This window comes from Osmia bicornis, chromosome 13, assembly GCF_907164935.1.
Source record: "Osmia bicornis bicornis chromosome 13, iOsmBic2.1, whole genome shotgun sequence".
Lineage (NCBI taxonomy): Eukaryota > Metazoa > Arthropoda > Insecta > Hymenoptera > Megachilidae > Osmia > Osmia bicornis.
This window is the reverse complement of record NC_060228.1, coordinates 8467741-8492072: the sequence shown is the minus strand read 5'-3', so window position 1 is coordinate 8492072 and position 24332 is coordinate 8467741. Positions and strand designations below refer to the sequence as shown.

The window sequence follows — 24332 nt, the reverse complement described above, 5'->3', positions numbered from 1 at the left end:
TTCTTTCGTATCTCGAGTTATCGAAATTCATACAAAACGTTTCATCCAGCTCGCCGCAGAAATAAAAAAAAAAAAAAAAAAATGTCCCACGGTGAAGCCAGAACAGGGAAGAAGGCACAGGGCAATTAGTCAAAAATGTGGCGTTCCTATTTTGATCATCGATTCCGTACATCTATCGCTTTCGCAGCATATTTAAAATGAAAAAAAAAACTAGAGGTGCGCGGATCATCCCGTCTCGAGGATATGAACTTTAGAAGGAGACAGAAGTTCGGAATCTCGCACACCCCTATTAAAACCAATGAGTGACCGTACGTTTCCCTTTAGTTTCCGGGAAGCTCCTCTTCGTCAGGAACCAAAGGAAAATGAGGTGGCAGGGGGCGGAGTGGGAGCACCATTTAGAAGGACATCTCAAAGGTAGCAACCTATGAACAGGTGAAACTAATTAACAGAATCATCAAAATATTGACGAGGAATTTCTGTTTTCCGCCCGTCCCAAGGCAACGGTGACACGTCGCTGAGGTACCATGGAAAGAACACAAACGGCGACGATCATTAAAAATATTAATAATAATAATATTAGTATTAATAATAATAATAGTAATAATAATAATAAAGGAGTTCTCTTGCGTTTTAATTCGTTACACGTTTTCTCTCACAGATGCCAACTTCGATCTGCGAATGATTCCGTAGGCACCAGCTAATAAAATTCCTAAACATTTCTCTGCGAATAAACACGCGTGTTAAAAAATGTTTTTACGTTTACAACTGTAAATATTACTCTACTATACAATCAAGCTCGTTCGTGGCGCTGTTCCTTAATATTTCACCGTTGTGCTCTCGTTTTAGAATGATTTAGAATATATTTTCCATATCGTATTCGTACGAATACAATGACAATGGGAAGAAGGATGTACGATCGCGTGCAATGATGACCCTCATTATTTTTTTCCCTTAAACATGAAGGCAGTGAAAATATCCTTCAGAAGTGAAGTGATCTTTCTCCTTACTGGAAGAAGCCTTCGATGCACGCGACTGTACAAAGCGTTCCTCGAATCCTTGAGTAAGCGTTGAAAATCATTGAATATGCAAATTATAAAAAGAAGTTTATACTTAAAAGAAATGAAGGTACGAATGTCAGAAAGTATGATGCAAAAAAAGTGTGTACAAAGTGTTTCATAATCTATGGAGCTCACTTGAACGATGAATAGAGAACGTCAAGAGAAAAGTACATATAAACTTGATTGAATGAATATTTATAAACGTCTATGTGATGAGAAAACATTCAAAGTTTATAGGATAATGAGTTGCTAAAACAAGATTAAGTATAACAGTTTTATAAAAACTTTTATCATTGTTCTCTTGTTCCCCATCCATCGCTATAGCGGGCCCCACAAGTTATGAAACACATTATTTAAAAATTTCTTCGTACGGACGAATTAAAAATTCAAGAAACGCCGGGAATTAGTTAATTTCAAAATTTGAACAGTAATATGTTTCCTAATAGCGATCGGTGATAAAATACTTTCAATGCTATTTGTATGTATAATTTACCCCGATCGATGCAATTGCCAAGGTCTAATAGAAGCGATAACACGTATCCCATTGCTAAAAAAGAAACTTTGGCAACTGCACTAGCTAATACGTGTTCTTCTACACGCGGCCTGATTCTTCTCTTAACGCAATACTCATTAAATACCGATACACTTTAATCTCGGAACATATAAAAATAATAATACTATCGATCTGGCGTGGTAAATACACGATGATATTAACGGGTCCTCGAAGCAAACGTGTTTAATTCTTTTCGGTCATATGACAAGCTATACAAAAGTCTATTATATAATCATTGACGTAACTAGGATAATTGTCTAGAATAGGCAAAATTTACCTACTATTACTTAATTCTAATATAATTTTTATTCGTAAATGCACGTAATAAGAACACGTTTCGTATGAGCTGCATTTCAACCCAAATATTTATTTCCATTAAAATGAAATTTCACGACCTAACGAATGTTTTATCACTTATTACAATAATTTCTGGCAGTAGACCGACCCTGACCCTTACCTACTTACTTCAATGTATATAACTAAACATGTTTAACTATGCTTTTGACCGAAAAAAATTAAACACTGGTCAAGTGTACGTTTCCCTCCACGTGCCGCGTAAATTTACAAACGAGTTTCCCGTTAAATCAATTGAAAAAATAGTTCTCACGAATTGTAGCAATTGTATATGTACAGTGAAATCACTTTTCGAGTTTAAATGTCTACGAAGAATTGAGAAAAAAAGAATCACCACAAATACTGGATCCGTTCGTCCGTGCGTGATAAAGCATTTATAAAACAACGCATGTTGGCCCTGGGAAATACTACCGCAAACTCGTCTGCTCATCGAGCACGATGCAGTCCGGCAAGGAACACGGTCCACGTACTTAATTTACTACGTCTTGTCTATGTACGCTTTTCTTTTTTATTTTTCTTTAAACACTATCAACGATTTCCCTTGTAAATAACAGCTGCAACATGCTTCTGTTCATTTCATCGCCCCTTTTTGAACGTTTCCCTCGTTCCATGGCATTTGAGAAACACCGTTCAGCCTTATTTTCAATAACATCTCTCCGGATCGTTCAACCTTCTTTCTTCGTCGTCTGTACAAATATCGAAGACTGCTGAATTACGATTAACGAGTAACTTGTGATCAACGGGTGACACAAGTTATATGGTGTCTCCGTTTACCAGAATTTTCTTCCACTCATAAGGAAGTTGGTAACGTTGCGTTCAAGTACACAAATTGGATACTTGTGAACTCCTCCAGATTGACCGGTTTAATGGTAACACCGGTGACACCGAGGAACGTCTGTCTACGCGTTTGAATCTCAAACGAGGAAAGCAAACTGATCAAATTTATTCGTTTAATCGATCGATTAGGAAGGACGTCGAAGCAACGAATTCCAATCAAGTGTCGTCGGTGCTAGCTATGGTCACTTGCCCATGCTGGCGTTCGCTGGCAGGGTCGCGGATCGTTGTTGCACCGATAAATATGGCTTCAAGGTGGATCTCGTGGATTCCCTGAAACGTGGAAATTGTTACTGATGAAAGTTGAACCTTTATTTTATGTTTATCTAGACACATCAAATATATGAACTAATATACGACAAAAAAAAAAGAAAAGAAAAAAAGCTTCAAAAGCAGAGTAGCGGTTTTCATCTAAATAATATGGTAGAAATAGTTGTGAAAGCCCCACTTTGATATAAAAAAGAGAAAAGCATAATCTGGTGGTGATTATTGTTGATTTCTGTTTACAATTACAGGGTTTACTCTTAACATTTTAATATATAGTTTTCCACATCATAATTTTTTACCTTATTTCTATTTATCATATCACACATTACTAAAAATTAATTATAGGGCATACACAGAAGTTTTTATATTCAATTCAGTTGACTTTCAACTTGAAAATAAAAATACAAAATTATGACTGTCAAGGTTTTAAAAATGATCAAATAATTATTTAGTTAAAAGTAATCCCTGAAAATGATATTTTGTTGCTATGATATCTGACTTTTGCCGTGCACGATATGAAAAAGAGAATTTATCGCTCATCATACTGTTTTTCTTATTGGGTTAACATGCAATTTTTTGGAAAGAACAAATACACACAATAAAAAGCTATGTAAATTCTTCTCTGATGCTGTTGATTTTGTCAAATTTGTTGTAATCTTTAATTCGTGCTAAGTGAATCTGTGCAAAATCAAATCATGTAGTGTAATTTTTCATAGAAAATGATTTTGCTTACTTTAAAATCTCTGCATATTTGATAGAGAAAAAATTAGAAAGATATGCAAATATTAAACAGCATATCCGTGCAAACTTACCTAAACGTTCTTATGATTCCATATTTAATAAAAAATAATAAATAAATGTAAAATGCAACTTACTGAACTTTTATCGTTTATCGTTAGTGTCATGTTTTTTTCTTGTGTTCTAATTGTTGAATAGAGAATAGGGTAACAATTTTATATGAAATCGTGGGGTGCAAGAAAAATCAAACGACTCTAACCTCGCTACACCCAATCATGCGATGCCACAATACAAGAGAGCTACTTAGTCTCCGGTTACGTTGAGTCGCACGGCTACGCTACCTTGGCGAGACACGCTGCCCCGTGCCGTCGACATGCGAATTCGCCTTGTAGCCACATTTTTGTACACGCCTCGACAGTCTTGCGACCCAGTATTTCTGTTCATCAGTACTACCAGCCAATATCAATAATTCACGGGCACTGTTTGGATCGTAATGCAATTTGCACGGTGCTATGGCATCCTCTTTCTTATCCAAATGCTCCTTGTGTACCTTTATACGACATCCTGTATAAATCATAAAACTTAATAAAATGATTCTTAACTCATTTAAAATTCTGAACTTATCTATTTACTTGCGTAATTGCTGTAATATGAAAATTATTAATGAAAGTGATATTTATTCATACTTACGTCGACACTCAAGAGCGGGTGGTGGTCGAAACATGTGCCACAATTGTTTCGAGCATACCTCACAAGTAGTCGGCATATGATACGAAATTGACACAAATTCATGGCCCTTTAACGATTGCGTGCCTGGCTTATCCGTAAGTTGTGGCAGTTCTACTCCAGGCAGTGTATTCCCCTCATCGCCAGGACGTCTTGCTTCGCCTTCACCAGCGTACAATAACTATAAACAAGATAATAAATATATAACCACTTATTCGATAAGTAAAATCATTACTACGAAATGTATAATTTACCTGGAAAATTCTCGGAATATCTTTGGCATCAGCTCGGATAACGTCACCCTGAGTAACAGATCTAACGTGGAAGACTTTATTTAGATCCAGTATCAAAACTGGATCCGCATTTAGCTTATCGTTCTCACTATTATAAAATATTATCTTCTTCGATGAAACGACAACATATTGCTTCTTCCATCCATGCCTTTTAATGTTCTGCTTGTTTGGCACATTCAACCAACCTTCCAATCTCATGGTACCATGCTCTGACAGAACAGAATCTTCTCCGTCATTCTCTACTGATGAAACGCTAGCAGTTTCCGAGTTAAGTGAGGCGATTTTCATTTGTAATGTTTCTATCTCTGAATCCTTTGAATCAAGTTCCATTTGTAATCTCAATTTTGCTTGGTTTTCTTCCACTAATTGGGCCTATAAGAATAGAATAACGCTAAGTATACAGATACTAAAAAGAAAAAAAAAGTGAATTATATATTACTTTATTCACCTGTAAATCTTGCAAGTCTTTTTGCCACTTAGCTGCCAACTGTCCATACTTTTCTCTCTCTTGAGTAAGCTCCTGTTGCAAACGTCTACAATCTTTTTCCTTCTTCCTTAGATCTGCAGCAGATGCTTTGTTCTTCGTTTTACCGCTTGAAGATAAATCTTTCCTATTCATTATCTCTGCCAACTTATTAACTGCTTGTTGTTTGAGTAGCTGTTCAGTTTTCAATTTACTACTGAGCTTTTCTATTTCTTCTTCATTAGATTGTTCTTTAGTAAGTTGGTCTTGCAATTCTTTCAGTCGTTTACCGAAATCATCCTTCTCTTTAAGATACTGATCAACGCTTTTCTTAAGTTCATTTTCGTTATCTTTAAGCCGATTTATAATCTGTTCTTTTGAATTTAATTCTTGATGATGTTTCGCTACACCATCTTTGTACTCTAATTCCTTCATCGTTCGTTCTTTCTCAAGATCTGCCACAGTTTCTTCAGCTATTGATCTTGCTAAAGCTTCACTGTCTCCTCTAGCTAAAGACAATTGCAACTGGTGTACTAAAGAAGCACGTTCTTCTTCTAATTCTTGTTGTAATCGTATTTTCTCGTCCAGTTCTTCTCGAAGTTCTTGTGTCTGTGTTTTGTAAAGAGTCTAACAACAAGAACAAAGTAACCATTTATTGCTAGAATATCGCAGAAAATAAATAGCACGGATTTAAATTGTGAACATACCGAGAAGTAAGCTTCTGCTTCCAACTGTTCCTGTAATTCCTTTGTCTGTAACTGATCCACGTTTCTTTGAGTTTTCAAATGATGCAATTCTTCCTCTATTTGTCGTTTTGCTTCCCTTAGCTGAGCAACTTCACCAACTAACTGTTGTTCCCTAGCACGTAATCGTCCTGCTTCTGATGATTGCTGCGCCAGATCCGTTTGTAGCACGTTTCTTTTCTGCTGTTCCTGCTCAACCTGACCCTGTAGCACCTTTACCTTTTCCACTTCTTGCCTGTGCTCACCCTCCAATTTCTGCAAACGTTGCTGTATTTGACGGTAATCCACAGAAAGCATAGAGGTTTGCCTTTCCTTTTCTTGTGCAAGCAATTCGGCGCGTTGTCTTCCACTTTTCTCTTCGTTTAGTTTTGCTTGTAATGCTGTTAATATCATATTAACAAAAAAAATATAATTATTTACGGTTTCACAGTTGATGATTACAAATTAAAATACAATAATGTACGTACGTATACAGAAATACCATTAATGATGAGCAGCCGGAAATTTGAAAAATTACGATTAGTAATAAAATAAATTTAAAAAAGGAAACAAATATGTTTCAATTACATAGTACGCACGTACATGAATGCAACACAATTTTGAAAATCAAAGTCTTGTTAACATGCACGGTATACATTAGCTGATCAAATATACGAATTAAGTGTACATATTAATTCAGTGCTTTTCCTTAACGATTTTTTATTTATTTTTAAAAAATCATAGTAACTTTAAAATTTTAAATAGCACTTAATTAATTAGTATACTCATCTAATATATGTATATCACGACACAGAGAATTTCATTTAAAAGAATTTAATCGTAATGATACCGATATAAATAACTTGAAATAAATATATTTAAAACGTACTATAATGTGTATGTATTTATGGAAGCTAGTCTACATCACCTTCAAATATTTTGTTTTTTCACCCTGATATGCGTATCAGAATCAAAATATATAACTTTCCGAGGAATAACATTAGAATTATTGAATGTAAAATTGAATAAAATTACCTTTAACAACCTCTAAGTTAGCTTCTTCTTTGGATAATATGCGTGAACGTTCCGTTTCTTGATGAGCAACCACTTCTTGATTATACCTCGCTTGCGCGGCTTTTAATTCAAGAGTCAAACTAGCAGCTTCTTTTTCTAACGCTGAAATTCTTTCGGTTAATTGCCGATTATCCATAAGTGCTTTTTCCTCTTTTTCGCGACTATGTTCAAGTTCAAGATGAAGAGCAGAAAGACGACTTTCTAATTCGGCGGTTAACGATGAGGCTTGTGATCGAGAACTCCTCTCTTTCGACAGTTGTCCCTAGGAATAATACGTACCAAAACACAAAACTTAGCAGTCACATCTTTTTTTGTTTGTTTTGTGAAATATCCATACTTACTTGTAGCGTTGCCACTTCTTGTTGCAAGTTATCACGTTGCGCTTGTAACTGAGCTCTTGCCACTTGTAATTCATTTGCCATTTGTTCTGCCGCTTGACGAACAACAGTAATCTCTGTGGCTTGTTTCCGCAACCTCGTTACAGTTTCGGTTTCCCTTTCCAATTTTGATTGCATCTCCTTAATTTGTTTTTCTAACGATGTAACACGTTCGGATGTTTGCTGTGAATTACTCGCATCGCGCGCTCTTTTCGTCTGCTCTTCATCAAATTTCTTTTTTAATTCAACGAATAACGATTCTGCTTTTCTACGCGTTTCCGTTTCATGCTCAACCCTGCGTTGTGCTTCTTTATAATTGTGTCTCAACAAAGTCAATTCTTTATCCGCTCTGCCTATTTCTTCGCGTAATTCAGTTTCACGACGCGTCATAGCTTCTAACTGCGTTGTCAAAGCTTTCTGTCGTGATTCCAAGGATTCTACTTGTCTTCTCTCTTTATCCAATAAATTTTCTAACTGCGAAATTTTAATATCATCGCTCGTACCGTTATTGATATGATTTTCTAATCCATCTACCGATTCTTTACCAGTAAAGGCCATTAACTGATAGTCTCCTGAATATGTAAAACCAATAAAAGGCAGATGATTTCCAGAAAATGCTTTCGGAACTGGAAAACTTTCCTCTGGACCATCCTCTTTATCAACATCATCAAAATTACTAGTATCATCGTCACCAGAAAGTTCTGGTACTACTGGTGGCACACACTCTCGTAAATTGTCAAACGTCCATTGATCATTTTTAAAGAATGGGTGATTTTTTATTTCCTCTACGCCATTTCTTCCTAAACGTTTTGTTCTATCAGTAAGAAAGCCGCATATTAAATTCTTAGCCGAGTGAGAAATATCAACTTCTGGAGGAAAGTGTAACGAGTTTCTGTGATCCATAATTTTCGAATATGTCCCAACTAATGAATCTGCATAAAAAGGCGTGTCACCAACAAGCATTTCGTACAAAAACACTCCTACTGACCACCAATCACACTCTCTTCCATATACACCTTCACCACCTTGGGATTGGAGTACTTCAGGTGATATATAATCAGGTGTACCTACTGCGGTATCAGATCGAACGAGTCCATCCTAAAAGATACATGTATAATAATTAAATGTCTCTGTATAACATTATACTGTATAAACTTGACAGATGTTGATATAACAATTATACGTACGATATCCATTCTCATACAAGTGCCAAAATCTGCAAGTTTTAAGTGACCATGTTTATCAAGTAACATGTTATCGGGCTTTACGTCCCGATGAACAAATCCCATAAGGTGTATTGCATCCAATGCGAGCACCACTTCTGCACAATAAAATTTCGCCCATTTCTCTGGCACATCATAGTTTGACATTAAGTTTACTAAATCACCGCCCGGCATATAATCCATCACCATATAAAGATATTTGTGATCTTGAAACGCGAAATGAAGCTGAACTATCCATTGGGAATTAGCATGTGCCATTATATCGCGTTCTTCCCAGAAAAAAGCTGAATCTGATCGTTTAATCTGTATAAATATGTAGAAATATAGAGAAAATTCTATAATTGATGTATACTTGTAGCATAACTTATAAATTTCTTACCATTTCAAATTTACTCAATAATTTCATAGCATATACTTTTTGCGTGGATTTATGCCGTACCAACTGTACTTCACCGAATGCTCCGCGACCTATCACTTTTATCAAAGTGAAGTCATCCGTACGCATTCGCATTTTACAAATATCCTGAGCTACCGAATCATCTGGAAGTATACATAGCATTTTCTAATTTTTATTCTTATAAAATTAGTATACACGTATATTTATATCCTTACATGCTATTCTTTACAATAGTACTTCTTGGTTTTACAAACAAAATTTAACTTTTTTTTTAAGTACACATTTTATAGTTATACATATTAAATATTATTACTTACATCTGTTCATATATGCTTCTATATTTTTCATACGCTTTACACTGGGATGATCACAATCTGCCACCAGGGCTTGAACTGTATCCAAAAGGCAATCAATATTTGTAATGCTTCTCGGATCTTTTATACGCTCCTCCAACACCCTCAGGCGCCTGCGCCTGTCCTCATCACGTACCCCATCCATTTTTTTCTATTAAATGGCTAAGAATAGCTTTTCTCAAAAATGTAATATCCTTTTTGGTGCATCAAAAACAATGCAAAATGAAAGGCTACATGCAATACGGGTACAATTTATGCACTGTTGCGATACTGGATGGACAATCCATGTTTCCTAAAATAATACAAAAGTTTCAATTGTATTAATAAACATTTAAAAATCAAAAAGGTATTATTTGGAAAATATAGCATAAAACAACTACTTTGTATTGCTTTATAAAGACTAACTTCTCGCTTTATATTAATCATTAAAACTAATCCAAAAATGTTAAGTTTTTAATTAATAGAGATATAATTACTATTAAAGTTAAAGTAATTCAACTACTATTTCAGACAATATGTTCGTATCATTTTACAGTTACAAATGATAGAACAAAAGTTAAAACATAAAAATAAAGAAATCAATACTATATACATGCATAAAAAGTCAAAGTGAAAATTTAATAAAATTATCATCTTTGCTTAAGCTTTTTGAAAAACTCAACAAATCAAATAAAATCCAGGTTGTATTTTAAAATATTTTTTAAAAAACAAGGAAGTATACAATATATGATGACTCAACATGATTTAGGCATAGAAAAAAGATCATGAATAGACCATGCTTGTTAAATTAGTTTAAAAAATAAATATTAAACTACTTTAAAAGTAGAGGTTTTTAAAAAGATAATCAAATACCCTCCATCTCAGATACTACTATCAAGACACAAACAAAATTTTACCAGTACATCTTGCAAATTTTTGTGGAAATGAATTTTTTGTAGAAAGGATTCAAGTTGCAGAAACTACTAAGAGAGTGTAAATTTATTGTCTGCATTTTCCTAATCAAATAAAATGTAAAAAATTCATAAACTGACAAGTCGAAGAAGTCTGTCAGGAAACTTATAAAACTAAGGTGGATCCCATGCAGGTGCTTCTGACCCGTCACAAAAGATTCCTTACATATCCCGTATTTTCGATCATCAGTTAATTAATGTCACAAGAGAAGTCATTTTAACGTACCTAATATCACGAACACTGTGTCCAGTACTCCGTTTAATTGAATAAAAATACTATAAAATACATTATTTTTCTACGTACATTGGTCGCGATTGCACACAGCTGAGCCGTGCATGCGCCATTAGGAAAAATCACAACGGTCATCAAAACCAATGAAAGACTCGCGCAAAACTTAAAATGGTTCAGTACATTTTTCGAAATACCCACGATAATAAAAAGAAAATCCTCAGCCCTTGTCTGAAAAAACTAACATCTATTCCAAAATGTAAACTATCACATTATGCAATTTAAAAATATAGCAGCATCTTCGAACAAATACTTTGGTTATTTGCACTGTACCCGACACCATTTGAATGTTCGTTGTTTGCAAATTGACAACATAAAGATCACTTTTCTATCATTCATATATATTTATTTAAATCGAATAAAACTCAAAAAGTTCACCATACTACGAAAAACTACGTTGAAAGTTATTGAGATGGAGTATCAACGACTTCGGAAAAACGATGTAATGAAGTATGAGAATAACTAAGATGGCGTAGCATTTCATGCAACTAAGAGAGATACGGGTTTTTGCAAATGTGAAGACCGTTTGTAGTTCAAAATTTCTTTAATTAATGCTAAAATTGCTTTTAGAATTATAATTGTGAATAAATTAAACTATTTAAACACGTATGGTGCATTATACAATCCTGTAATATGGAAAAATCCTTAGTTTTCCCGCGCGTATTTTGATGTTTATTGAACTGTTCTACGAATATTTTTTTTGGCATCGTTTATGTCATATTTTATATTTATAGCGATAATACGTATCGCAAAAAGATATGTAAGTATGGTGGCTACGTTGAATGTGTCAGAGTATTTCTGTTACAGCATTTAGATCTCTTTTTTTTTACAATACGTTCTGGTACATCTTTTTTTTGACACAACTTTCATTATTTGAGACTTATGTTTTCTATTCTTTGTTATCATTATTGCAGTGTTAGACAACATATAATTGTATAAACTTCAATAAATCTTATCCCATATTCTGTGGAAATGGGTCTGCCTTGCGATTGGCAAATCAATAAACAAAAAATCTCAGAACGTGGTCAATATCTGTTGGAAACAGGACAATGGTCTGATTGCAAATTTATAGTTGGCCAAGAACCGCATCAACAAACATTAAAGGGTCATAAATTGTTTCTGGCTATGTCCAGTCCTGTCTTTGAAGCTATGTTTTTTGGGGGGATGGCAGAAAAGAATGATCCAATCGCTATTCGAGATGTTCAACCTGAAGCTTTTAAAGCTCTTTTAGAATATATATATACAGACCGTGTTGATTTAGGTTCTTTTGAATTAGCTTGTGAATTATGTTATTGTGCCAAAAAGTACATGCTTCCTTCGTTGGTAGAAGAATGTACAAAATATTTGTGGTCTGATTTATCTCCAAAAAAGGCTTGCAGAGCGTATGAATTTGCTAAATTGTTCGAAGAACCTGTGCTAATGGAGAAATGTCTCTTAATTATTTGCTCAAAAACAAATGAAGTTTTGAAAGAATCTAGCTGGGAAGAAGTTGAATTAGCAACAGTATTAACGGTGTTAGATCAAGATGATTTGCAAATAAATTCTGAGATTGAATTGTTCACTGCTGTAGAGCAGTGGGCCAAAGCTGAATGTGCAAGAAAATCTCTTGATCCAAGTGATGGAAAGTTTTTAAAATCTGTAATTGGAAATGCTTTATCAAAAATTAGATTTTTGAGTTTAAGCCCCCAAGAATTTGCAGAAGGCCCAGGAATGTCTCCATTACTTACTCAACAAGAAGCTTTTGCTATTCTTATGAATATATTATGTACTGGAAATAAAGCACCTATGCCTGAGGGATTTTCTACTAATGCACATAGTAGAGCCAAACCAGTGAAAGTTCAAAATTCAAATATAGATTTGTTTGTAAGTTGTTAAAATATTGTATAAGTTTTGCATTTTCCTTAACTGTTTTATGAAATTTTTTTCATTTTTTAGAAGTATAGACGAATTTCTACTCCACACTCTAGTGGTTCATACATACCAGTCTATTGGTCTTCATCTGAATCTAGTAGTACACCTTACACCTTACAAAGTAAACCTCCAACAGTAATTGAAAGTGGAATAAGAAAAGATGCTTTAAATTTATCTGTAAACAATTCATCTCCAGTTGTAATCGAAGGGGGCATTCGGGAGGGACCTAAATATTATTGTTTAAGATCATTGCTTCAGCAAACTGATTGTCTTAATACAAATGTATTAGACTGTTCTGTAACTTTTAGTGTAGATAAGAATATTTGTGTGTTGGGTGTCCAAGTACCTACACAAATTGCTAGTGTAGTAAGTTAAACATATATTATCAAACATAATTAAATTTTACTTCTTATTAATTGTTATGTGTTATTTTTATTACAGACTAATAATATGAATCATATTCTTGATACGTCATACACGGAAATTTTATATGCTCATCTTCTTGACTCTGATGATACTCGATTAACTTATACGCACTTTACAACAAAAGTAAATATTAATACTCTGGTAGAAATTACATTTAATCGACCTGTTTATATTCAAAAGAATAAGGTACATATTTGGATAATTCTTTTAAATTAAAGGATACAAATAACCGAATGGTTATTAAAATTATTTGTATTTTTTTTTGTTCAATATAGGTTTATAGAGTTGGAGTAGTTTTTAATAAAGTTGGTTGGTATCCAATGGGAGTCTGTACTCAAAGTATGGCCTGTGATTCTGTGTTTTTCTCGTTTGGAGTTGGAAATAGCGCAGATAGTGTACGAGACGGTCTTATCCGATCTATAGTTTTTACATACCACTGTTTGGGTACATAATAATAACAATAAAATTGGCTAAAAAGAAAAAGTATTTAAAATATGTAATTAACCAGCAGTTTTTGTATTCTGCTGTATGTTTCATTTTTAGTTCATTATGTTATTTGTCAAACTTTGTCGGTGCTATCATCCTCATTATAACATTTTAAACCAAAAATTGTAAATTGTAAAAAAGTGCACATTCGTTTTGATCATAATAAAAGTTAAATTTATACAAAACAAGTTTTTTAGCCTATGTAAAAATATTAACATTTATTATGCAAACAAAAACTGAACTTTTATCACTTAAATATTTCTATTAAAACTTGTATATTAATTTTGTTTCTTCCTCTATTACTTTCATTACATCGATATTTTCACTATAAATTATTCATTTCCGTTCTCTTAAAGAAGAACAAAAACTATTTTTTTTATGCATACGGATTATAGTTTCAAGTCATCAAATTATTTTTATCTACTAATGGTTGATTCATTAAAATTTTAAAAAAATATTTTAATATACATATATATATATATATTTTGTTTTAAAAATATAAATTTTTAATACATGTAAATTTATGTTATAAATTAATATATGTATAACTATGATGATAACAAGTTTTATGCTTAGTTTTGTTCGTTAGATGTATAAATGCATATAATAAAAACCTTCATAAAATGTAATCAGTCTATGTAGTTGCATATTTTATATAGCATAAAAAAATAATAAATCTATATTAATTATACTTGTACCTCACTCATATAAACAATAAGTTTATACTATCTATTAACATTTGTGCATTATAATATCAACTCGTATGCGCACAATTAACACGTAAAATAAATTTTACTATAAGTAGATAATGTTGTATGATTATTTCTGAGTATTTAATTTTTTCTTATGTTTTATGTATAATAAAGTCCCACGTATCTCTCCACCTTAACTTTAAAACTTCCTTGGCACTTAAATGTGTTGTTCCATAACTGAATACTGTAAATTTTTTAAACACATAAATAACGAAAAGTAGCCATATAAGGGTACCACATTTTAATATGTACATTAAACAATTATTTTGACATCGAGTTCTGAAAATTGCAAAAAATTAAATTAATTTTTATCCATTTATTTGACAAAAGAAGTGATATATAAGGAGTCTCATGCAACTGGGATAAGTTGCGTATCTAAAATGGTTTGACTCAACACTATTTAATTTTGTTCTATACAAATTTTCCCGTTTTTAACCTTTATAAAAATAAACTTAACCCAGTCGCGTGAGACACCCTCCATAATTATTTTGCAACATACCCAATTAAGTAGTATAAGTGTTCTATTGTTGCTGCTGTAAGCAGTATTTTAAAAATAAATGCTGGTAAATAATGATGAAGAAAGAGGGTTCTTTCAACAAACATGAAAGGTAAAAAATGTAATAAGTACCCAGCTAAAAAGATACTTCCTACATTAGAAAATTTATTCCATTCTTCTTGTGCAATATCAAAACACATTCGTCTTCGTCTTAACATATAAAAAATTAATAGAAGTGAATATATGATTACACAGCCTGTTCCAGAATACCAAATTGCTATGTTTCCTAAGAGATGTACTTGAGCCTGTTATAAAAGAAATATATTAGTACAAATAAACATCAAGAAATTAAATAATTTGAATAAATATGTGTAAACCTATATTTACATTACTGTCGTTTGAAACCCAATATGCAATTCCTCTAGACATCAAAGGCCAATCTAAAGGATCACTAGAATACATATGACTGTTTTGTCCTTCCTGACCACTAAAAAACATTTTTATCTGCAATTCTACAAATTTCTCCCAAAAACTTAAAGTGGTAGCCTGTAATGGAATCATTTCAGCATTGATCAATTCTCTTTCTCTCTGTTTTTGATCTTCGCTTTTAGTATATCTATGTTCTTCAACATTCCATATAGAATCTGTCTGATCCACGAATCTATCCGCTACCACTTCGTGTTGATTAAAACCCCAATCAGGTAATTGTCTTCCACTAAATTTTAGCGCATAATCCGTATTTACGTGTATTAAACGTATCTGACTTTGAATCGCATGCCAGACATCTCCAGCGCTATCTTTGTTAGTGATTTCTACCCTCCAAAGATTTTGAGCAGACATAGATACATTATAATCAATGTAACAAGACACTTCTTGACTTTGAGGTGTCATCGGAGCGGCAACATCGTGTGAATTCAATGCCCGACTTGTAATTCCATGTACTAATTGTATTACATCTCCATGTTTTATTGACTCACTAGGTTTTGTAACGACTAAATCATTTCTTTCTGGCCTCTTTACAATCCACCAATTATTTACATCTTTAAAAGAATAGCACGTAACTTGTTGCTGATGAGAACTACCTCTACCATCTGGATATCTTAATGGATACATATGATTGTGACTGTGAAGCCAACAAGCTCTTCCATATGTGTGTCTCAAAGTAATTTGTGACCCATGTGTAACTTCTAAAGGTTGACCCTTTGTAATACTAGCAAGACCACCATCCAGACTTGCTTGAAAGGCACTTGTCATTACAGAATCATGTGGTCCAGCTTTAGAGAGTATTGTTAAATGTATATAAAATACAGTCAAATAAACACTACAAATAACACCAAATATTACAACAAATCTTATTACAAGATAGATACATAATACTGTGGTAGATAAAGTTTTTCTTGGTATTAGATTCCAATAATCATAAGCAATTAAAGACAGGGCAAGAATCAGCGAATATAATCCAACATATTTTACACTGAAAATAAAAATTTGTTATATTTACAATATAATATAGAGTTAGCAAAAAAAAGATATGTCCTAAAGTGTACCATAATGCACATGTTAAGCTGGCAATACCCAAAATTAGCCATATCCACCATGAAACAATTGTTGGTTGATCCATTACTTTTCTAAATTTCATAATACATATTAATCCAAATAATGAAAATTGCATTAGAATACTTTCCATTAAGATAAATCTAGATTGAGTTAAGAGAGCATTGTCTGAAACATTAATAAAAATATATCAGATTTAAACAATATATATATGTATATGTATACTGTTAAAATTTTTAAATTGTTTCGAATTACAATACAACAAATTACCAAATAATATTAAAATTCCTGCTAATGCAGCAGTCCATTGCTTCAAACCTAATTCTAAAAGTAAGTGATAGGCCGTCGGAAGTAGAAGACTACCGCATAACGCCGGCACTAATCTTAATGCAAACAAAGGAACAATATCAGTATAAGGACTTCCAATTCTATCAAATTTAAATTGTCCATCGAAACCAGCTAAATACGCTGCTACGGAAATAACTTGCTTTCCTAATGGAGGATGCGAGTCGAAAAAAAACGTTCTTTTCATATAAAGTCCAACATATTTTCCATAATGTAACTCATCAAATCTGTGCCAAATAATATTTATAATTAATCATTTATTTTAAATATAAACATAGAAAATAACTTACACTATACTTTGAGGTTCTTCTAAACGATAAAGCCGGGTAATAATTCCGGTTACTAATAAAATAACTGAAATTAAATCAATTTCAAGACTTATTTTAATTCGGGTTCGTGGCACTGTGTTTGCTGGTTTTTCAACTGTATTAAATTTTTCATTTAAACGTGGAACAATTTCTCCATCCTTCTGCTAGATAAACAATTAACATAATAACTATATGAAAACAAATTTTAAATAAGACGAAAATAGATATATAAATTAATTTTTCACCTGATCCTGTTGAATGCTTTCGATACAATTGGCAGAAATATGTTCGTAATCAAACTTGGCGCTTTGTATTTGCGATTGCTTATCTTGAATCCTTCGCCTGCGTCGAACTTCCATTGTATAAGTTCACTGTTACGTTATTGTAATGTTATTGTAACGCTTATGCTATATTTTATTATTTTGATTAGTATTTCTTCGAAAAAGTCAAGATAAGCATTACCAAACTACTACTTGATGTCTAGCGTCGACCCACACGTCATCAATTGAACAATAGTTTCGACACAACGTCGCCCTGTTTAGAAAAATTTTATCCTTTCAGAACGTACTACTTCGACTTACTTAATACTATATATGATAGATGAAAGTTTATTTAATATTACGGTAAAATGGTGAAGACATGTAATATGTAGAATTGGTAAAAGCGAACATCAGGTTATACGGTACTCGTATAATGTAACGGTACCGTCGCTAAAAATCATTGTAACAATTCTTTCTGCGCATCGCGCGGTAATCTTATTTACCAGGTTGTTTTACTTACAAAGTAAGTTTCACTGAAGCTTAAAAGGATTAGAATAATTTCAAGATTTGTTGATGTAGCATGCTTTATGTTAAGTAATCTTCAATAATATGTGAAATTAAATTATTTGTTGCAGGTTGAAAAATGAATGACAATATAATTTCTTGTCCCATTTGTTCAAAAGAATTTTCTTCTGCAGTGATAGAAAGTCATGTTAGTAAATGTTTGTTTTTAAATGAATCAACGAGCAATGAATCTGCAGTCCCTTTCAAGGATGAAAGTTTTGGTGGAAAACATATAAAGTTGAGTAACAAGAAAACAAAACAGGGTGATTCAGGATCATTAAAGAGAAAAAGTAGTTTAATGGAATCATCTTTTACAAATACAGATAATCAAATCCCAAAGACTTCATTTGAGAATAATGTAATTACTATTCTTAATTTGTTAAAATAAAGAATGATGGTATTAGGATAAGTGATGATCACTGATAAATTTTATAGCCAGAAAAACAAGTTAAAAAAGCTAAAGATGATCATGTACCTCTTGCTGAACGGATGAGACCTACTACACTATCAGGATATGTTGGACAGTCACATATTCTTGGGCCATCTACTGTACTTTACCAATTGTTAAATAAATCTGAAATTCCAAATATAATTTTATGGGGCCCACCTGGTTGTGGAAAGGTATTAAAAAGTCATACATATAATGGCATATGTATGATATTTTTATTTTCTTTTTTATTTCATTTCTAGACATCTTTGGCAAATGTCATAGCTCACATATGTAAAAATAAATCAAATGGTAAAATGAGATATGTTAAATTATCTGCAGCAATGGCTGGTGTTAATGAAGTGAAAGAAGTGATCACTATAGCTTCTAATGAATTGAAATTTAACAGACGTACAGTAATTTTTATGGATGAAATACATCGTTTTAATAAAGCACAACAAGATGTATTTTTACCTCATGTTGAATCCGGTATTATTACATTAATTGGAGCTACAACAGAAAATCCTTCCTTCAGTTTAAATTCTGCACTTCTGAGTCGTTGTAGAGTTATTGTTTTAGAGAAATTGAGTATACTTAATTTAACATCCATATTAAAGAAAGCTGTTTCTTCATTAGAGGGGTCTGTATTTCATTCGAGTAAAAAATTAGAAGATTCTGAGCAAATACCAAAATTCATAATAGATGAACCAACCATAGAATGGTTGGCAGGAACATGCGACGGTGACGCACGAATAGCTTTAGGTGGTCTTGAATTAGCAATTCAATGTAAGGTACCAAAAGAGGAAGAATTCTTAGAAAGTGGTCCTGTAACAATAACATTAGATGATATTAAAGAAAGTCTTAAGAAGACTCATATGTTATATGATAAGAAAGGTGAACAACATTATGACATGATTTCTGCTCTACATAAATCTGTTAGAGCAAGCGACGAAAATGCTTCTTTATATTGGTTAACAAGAATGATACTAGGTGGTGAAGACCCCGTTTATATTGCACGAAGATTAGTAAGAATGGCATGTGAAGATATAGGTTTAGAAGATCCAAAAGCTTTAGGTAATACCAAATCTTTGTATAACAATTCTTTGTAACATAAGTTTTTGCTATATATTAAAATTATTTTTAGGAATTGCTATACATACTATGCATGGTTGTAAAATGATTGGAATGCCCGAATGTGATGTCCTTTTGGCACAATGTACAACATATTTAGCAAGAGCACCAAAATCTAGATTAATGGAAGATGCACTTAGAGCTGCTCAAAGAACAGTTGGTGATCATAAAGGACCTCAACCAACAGTGCCTCTACATTTAAGAAATGCTCCAACAAAACTCATGAAAAATTTAGGTAACTATTTTACACTATTAATTAAATTAAAAATACAATCACAGCATATAATACTTAAAATGAATTTTATTTCAGGATATGCTCAAGGTTACAATATGAGACATAAAGATGCATCTGGACTAAATTATTTACCAGAAGGACTTGAAAATATAAACTTTTTTAATTGTTGAAAATTGTATGGGATGAACAGAAATTTGAATAAGAGCGTTGTTATAGATTTATTATACTCAGGGATTATTTCGTACAAATGGTATTAAGTATTAAAATATTAATTAAGATAGTTGAAGTTAATACAGTACTTGAATAGCATTAACTATAATATACCGGACAGCAAAAGTCTCAAAACTAAATAAGATAGTATTATACACATTAAATTAACTTTATTAGATAATTTTTTTCCATATGATAGTTTTATTATTAGCAGGCATGTCAACAATGTTTATTAGTTTGATACCATTTTTGTCTGCCAATTCTGTTAAATCTTTAATATCTCTGAGACCCCAACTTGGATCTTGAAACTTTAAAGATTTATTGAAATTAACATTACTTTCTGGTGTTATTTTCCCATCCATAGCATAAGGTCCATATGTAAACATAAAACCATTGTCTTTTAGCAATTTACCTGCATTTTCAAATAATCCGATGGAACATTCATATGGTGAAATATGCATCATATTCGCATTGTATATATAATCAATACTAGATTTTTTAAAAATTCCATTGCTCCACGTATGAAAATCTGTAGTAATATCTATCTTTAAAGGATGTTTTATATTTGCAAATCCGTTTGCATATACAGCAATACTTTCTAACAATCTGAGTTCACATTCTGAAGGATAAAATGTAATATGAGGAAAATGGGGAGCAAAATGAGCTACGTGTTGTCCAGAACCAGATGCAATTTCCAAAAATATTTGATCCGAACCGGGTTGAATATATTGCCGGAAAACCGATAGTATTGGTTCCTTATTGCGATCGGCTGCAGGATAAATAAGCTTTTTAGCAGCCATGATTCTAGAACTTAAATCAAAGTCCTATGTTATTTGCTACCTAATTTTTATAACAGATGTAATTATGTAAAAACCATTTAACAAAAAAAAAAAAACTAAAAGAATACATGAATCTTACCTACGATTAGCAGCACAATGGACGATTGTATTCATGTGTAGTTATTATATTGATATTAATTTCTGTCCTGAAAAATTAAAGTATAACTTTTCAAAAATGATTATAATTAGTACTCGAAAAATGGAAGAATAAAGTTTTAATAATCATGGATCAAAAAATTAATATTGTTCAAGTTATATAAATAGTTTTCTATTTTGTTTAAAGTGTGTTCTAGAATTTTTTCAATTGTTTGAAAAGCCTAAAGCAGTAAAGCAGCTCAGTTTGCCTACAAATGATTATTAAAATTATTATAATGACATAAATTTCTACAAAACCAATAACTATGAATTATTTTTCTTGTAATTGTTTATTAATTACTAAAAAATTTACGTTTTTCAATATTTATTGTTTTTAAGATATTGATATGTGCATACATACAGTACATTTAAAAGATACAATACATAATATTTGATTGTAAGATATATTTATTAACTAAATATTTTTACATTTCTTGAGCCAATTACAATAAATTATATTAAAAGTACAACATAAGTTATTTAATGATGACTTCTTTTATCATTGTTTCCTTTGCTTTTGGATAATTTTTCTTGGTTCTTTTTACTCTTCGTTGAATTTGGTATATATACAGAATGACCTGTTTTCTTCAAATGTTCAAATAATTTGTTTTTACTAGGGAATTCAACTTTACATGTAACACAACAATGTGCCAGATCTGAAACTTCATTAATTTGAGATCTCTTTTTATTTTTAGTTTCACTTTCTTTTTCCAACATTTTGGATTGTTTCTTTTCATTTTTATTTTTTTTACTTTTAAGTTTTTCATTAATTGCACTACTTATATCTATGTTATCAGAATGTAATTCTGTTTCATTTATTTCTTTTTCTATCTGCTCATCAGACTCTTCTGCTTTGTCATTAGATGCTTGCTGATTATTGTCTACAACTCTAGTTAGTATTGTTTTTCTTTGTTGCTGCTTTTTACGTTGTTTCTTTGACAGTAATACATCTTCGTTAATACTTCTATCCTCGTCACTAGTCTGTTCTGCTACTGGATTCTGAACATTCTTCTTCCGTTTTTTCTTTTTCTTTGTTTTTTAAGTACAATTTCTTCATCTTCTTGATCAGAAATTAGTTCATCTTCAGAAGTTATGTAGTCATCATTTTCAGTTACTTTAGGTGGTACATATAGAGCATCATCCATTTGAGGTCCTACTGCAAGTTTAGTTCCTTCTGGATAACATTTCACACCCTTTACTATTGGCGATTCGTCAAAGCTTTCATCATCTGATATTAATTCTTCTTCATCTGTGACTTTTTCTTTGGTACTGTTTATGTTTTGAACAGGATTTAATAAGAAGTCAGGCATTTGGGAATCTGTGGCTAACTTCTTTTCACTCTCAGAACTGGATTGCGAGCTAACATCACTATCTTCAGAATTTTCAAATTCTTTGTCTTCTTTTATCATGGATGCTTTCATTACAGCAATATTATCTTTATGTTTTTTAGAGTTTTCATGATTTGTAAATGCTTTATGGGTTTTAAATATTTTATTGCAAGCTACACAGTAGAGGGAATTATCATCTATTTTATTTTCATCATCTGTATCTGAGTCAGAAGACAACTGTTCACCAAATTCTTGTGCAAGATTAGCTTCAATATTTTTAAGTTCAGCTTCTATGTTTGAAAATTTAGACCATTCTGATACTTTATGTCCTTTTAATTCTCTTTGTCTTTCTAATAATTGTTGCTTTTTCCGTTCTTCTGCTTTTTTCAAATTTTCTTGTGCACGTTCGGCAAGCTTAGCTACATGAGCTTGTACTCGTTTATCGCGTTTACGTACAAAAGCAACCAAGTTTCTTACTTGTTCATTCCGTTCTCTTTTACCTTTGTCTCGAACTTTTTTATTTTCTTTTTCAATAAGACGTGCAACTCGTCTGTTAGGAGCATCCCTCACATCATAAGGATCTAACCAAGTAAATGATTTCTTCGTACTATAACTTTGCCAATAAGCATAAAAATTATGAACAATCTCTTCGTATGAACTTTGTGAGTCTCCAAATCCTGGAACCTCTTCGTCTGAATCTCCTTCTTTCATAAATTCTGCATCTTCAGTTACTAACTTTTCAAATACATTACGATAAACAGTATAAAATCCCTTATCATCATCTCCATATCCTTTGAAACATGTGGTGGTAAAATATTGGAATAGATCAATGGAATCATCCTTATAATTTTCACCGATACCACCTTTTAAAATAGCCTCACGATGATTATCATACCAAGCACGTTCATGAGGATCACTCAACACTTCCCAAGCTTGTTGAACAAGCTGAAACTGTTCTTTTGCTTCTTCTGGAATATCTAAATTTTTGTCTGGATGCCATTTCAATGCTAGTTTTCTATAAGCTTTTTTTAAATCATCATCAGAAGCATTTCGTGACACTCCTAATACTTCGTAGTGACATTTCATTGTATTAATGGTTTATGTTACTTATTCACAATATTAAGAATCGGAGATTTACCTTGTGTAACGTAAAATTATGTTAATCATATGCTAAAAACATAAGATCATTGAATTGATATCTTCAGTAATACAAAAATTCATGTTTTGGGCAAACACAATTTATTTGTCAAACATTTTCTTTTCAAAACTGTGTATCGTGTATCATAGTGTATTTACATTGGTAAATTTATAACATATCTTACCAGACATCACTTAATGAATAAAGTAATAAGCACATTTAGCAGAAGTTGTGTAGAATTTAAAACAAGAACAAGTGATTAATTCACATGTTCTTAAACATAACAGAATTTTATAAAAGATTAGATTATGTAGTTTTTACATAGAAAGTATTTCTATTCATGAAGTTAGCTTTCCTTTGACACACTTGTCATGTTTATTTCAAGCCTTATGACCTATATTTTCAACATTATATGGGCATATTATGTATATTTAGATGTTTTAAACAAAGTTTTGAAATTATTTAAGCTTAAATGGATATAAAAATCATCTAATTTCTTTAGTAATGGGTAAGATTTTTGTATTACTAAATCATGAAAAATAAATTGTATTTAAATGTTGACGTACTTTCGTGTTAAATTTTTCTTTAACGTTGAATTAATAAGGCCAGCATATTATCCATGAGATTATTCCACTAATAATAATCTTAACCTAATACATCAAGAGAGATCATTAGTCGAAGCCGCTTCAGGAGCTGCGAATGATCGTGCGGTCGAGTGCAGAAAACGAATGAACTGCACCCTTTAGAAAAAATGAGGAACTAAATTTGTGGTCTGTTTTACCTTTTTGATGTCTTTCGCGAGTGAAAAATAAGTACTACTTTCTTACATAATTAAACAATACTGACCATGCATTCATTATTATTAATTTTCTTCCCGTAAAATTGTGATACACTTCAGAATCTCAAAGGCATAGTTCCTGAAAAAAATATAACAGCGATTACATAGAAAAAAAACATTTTCGCAGCCAATTCGCTCGTATTATTTGCTGCATAATTAATAAATGTACCATAGAAATAATGATACAGTTATTAATTAGTCATCAAATAATAACGATTGCCCAGGTCTCACCACGGGGAGGTTGCTGCGGGTGGAGACCCGCCCTACCTCGTCCCATC

General features: G+C 32.1%; 5 protein-coding genes across 10 annotated transcripts; 2 read left to right on the top strand and 3 right to left on the bottom strand.

Annotated features, from left to right (window-relative positions):
- Nucleotides 1-552: 552 nt before the first annotated feature.
- LOC114873649 (rho-associated protein kinase 2) lies at nucleotides 553-10767 on the bottom strand. 3 transcript variants are annotated; one of them, XM_029182212.2, is made up of 12 exons: nucleotides 10687-10767; nucleotides 9397-9724; nucleotides 9062-9222; nucleotides 8647-8985; nucleotides 7424-8557; nucleotides 7044-7344; nucleotides 5994-6409; nucleotides 5272-5913; nucleotides 4785-5195; nucleotides 4495-4711; nucleotides 4146-4368; nucleotides 553-3072 (listed from the first exon to the last, which is right to left on the bottom strand). In XM_029182212.2, exons 2-12 carry the CDS (start codon nucleotides 9575-9577, stop codon nucleotides 2985-2987), a joined length of 4113 nt encoding a protein of 1370 aa, XP_029038045.1. In that variant the 5' UTR covers nucleotides 9578-9724; nucleotides 10687-10767; the 3' UTR covers nucleotides 553-2984. The 3 variants fall into 3 exon arrangements, 2 of the variants coding, with proteins under 2 accessions (XP_029038045.1, XP_029038044.1); XM_029182211.2 differs by having other exon boundaries at nucleotides 10609-10696; XR_003788967.2 differs by having other exon boundaries at nucleotides 2893-3072; nucleotides 4064-4368; nucleotides 10609-10696.
- A 571-nt stretch (nucleotides 10768-11338) lies between these two features.
- LOC114873651 (BTB/POZ domain-containing protein 1-like) lies at nucleotides 11339-13913 on the top strand. 2 transcript variants are annotated; one of them, XM_029182218.2, is made up of 5 exons: nucleotides 11339-11431; nucleotides 11586-12534; nucleotides 12607-12948; nucleotides 13024-13194; nucleotides 13284-13913. In XM_029182218.2, exons 2-5 carry the CDS (start codon nucleotides 11644-11646, stop codon nucleotides 13458-13460), a joined length of 1581 nt encoding a protein of 526 aa, XP_029038051.1. In that variant the 5' UTR covers nucleotides 11339-11431; nucleotides 11586-11643; the 3' UTR covers nucleotides 13461-13913. The 2 variants fall into 2 exon arrangements, with proteins under 2 accessions (XP_029038051.1, XP_029038052.1); XM_029182219.2 differs by having other exon boundaries at nucleotides 11421-11512.
- A 113-nt stretch (nucleotides 13914-14026) lies between these two features.
- LOC114873560 lies at nucleotides 14027-23402 on the bottom strand. Its single transcript, XM_029181993.2, is given in 10 exon segments — nucleotides 14027-14525; nucleotides 14746-15047; nucleotides 15130-16216; nucleotides 16290-16464; nucleotides 16567-16868; nucleotides 16932-17113; nucleotides 17195-17316; nucleotides 20021-20545; nucleotides 21242-21791; nucleotides 21794-23402. Coding segments are annotated over 10 exon segments (4803 nt in total). The 5' UTR covers nucleotides 23165-23402; the 3' UTR covers nucleotides 14027-14338.
- On the top strand, nucleotides 17317-19787 carry LOC114873562 (ATPase WRNIP1-like). Its single transcript, XM_029182000.2, has 6 exons — nucleotides 17317-17732; nucleotides 17845-18131; nucleotides 18209-18394; nucleotides 18464-19274; nucleotides 19345-19566; nucleotides 19642-19787. The coding sequence occupies exons 2-6, from the start codon at nucleotides 17853-17855 to the stop codon at nucleotides 19734-19736; spliced, it is 1593 nt and encodes a 530-aa protein (XP_029037833.2). The 5' UTR covers nucleotides 17317-17732; nucleotides 17845-17852; the 3' UTR covers nucleotides 19737-19787.
- LOC114873563 (methyltransferase-like 26) lies at nucleotides 18941-23953 on the bottom strand. Of its 3 annotated transcripts, XM_029182003.2 has the most exons (4): nucleotides 23783-23953; nucleotides 20695-20761; nucleotides 20189-20586; nucleotides 18941-19025 (listed from the first exon to the last, which is right to left on the bottom strand). In XM_029182003.2, exons 2-4 carry the CDS (start codon nucleotides 20727-20729, stop codon nucleotides 18982-18984), a joined length of 477 nt encoding a protein of 158 aa, XP_029037836.1. In that variant the 5' UTR covers nucleotides 20730-20761; nucleotides 23783-23953; the 3' UTR covers nucleotides 18941-18981. The 3 variants fall into 3 exon arrangements, with proteins under 3 accessions (XP_029037836.1, XP_029037834.1, XP_029037835.1); XM_029182001.2 differs by lacking the exon at nucleotides 18941-19025 and having other exon boundaries at nucleotides 19708-20586; nucleotides 23783-23952; XM_029182002.2 differs by lacking the exons at nucleotides 18941-19025; nucleotides 23783-23953 and adding an exon at nucleotides 23401-23489 and having other exon boundaries at nucleotides 19708-20586.
- Between the last annotated feature and the right edge of the window lie 379 nt (nucleotides 23954-24332).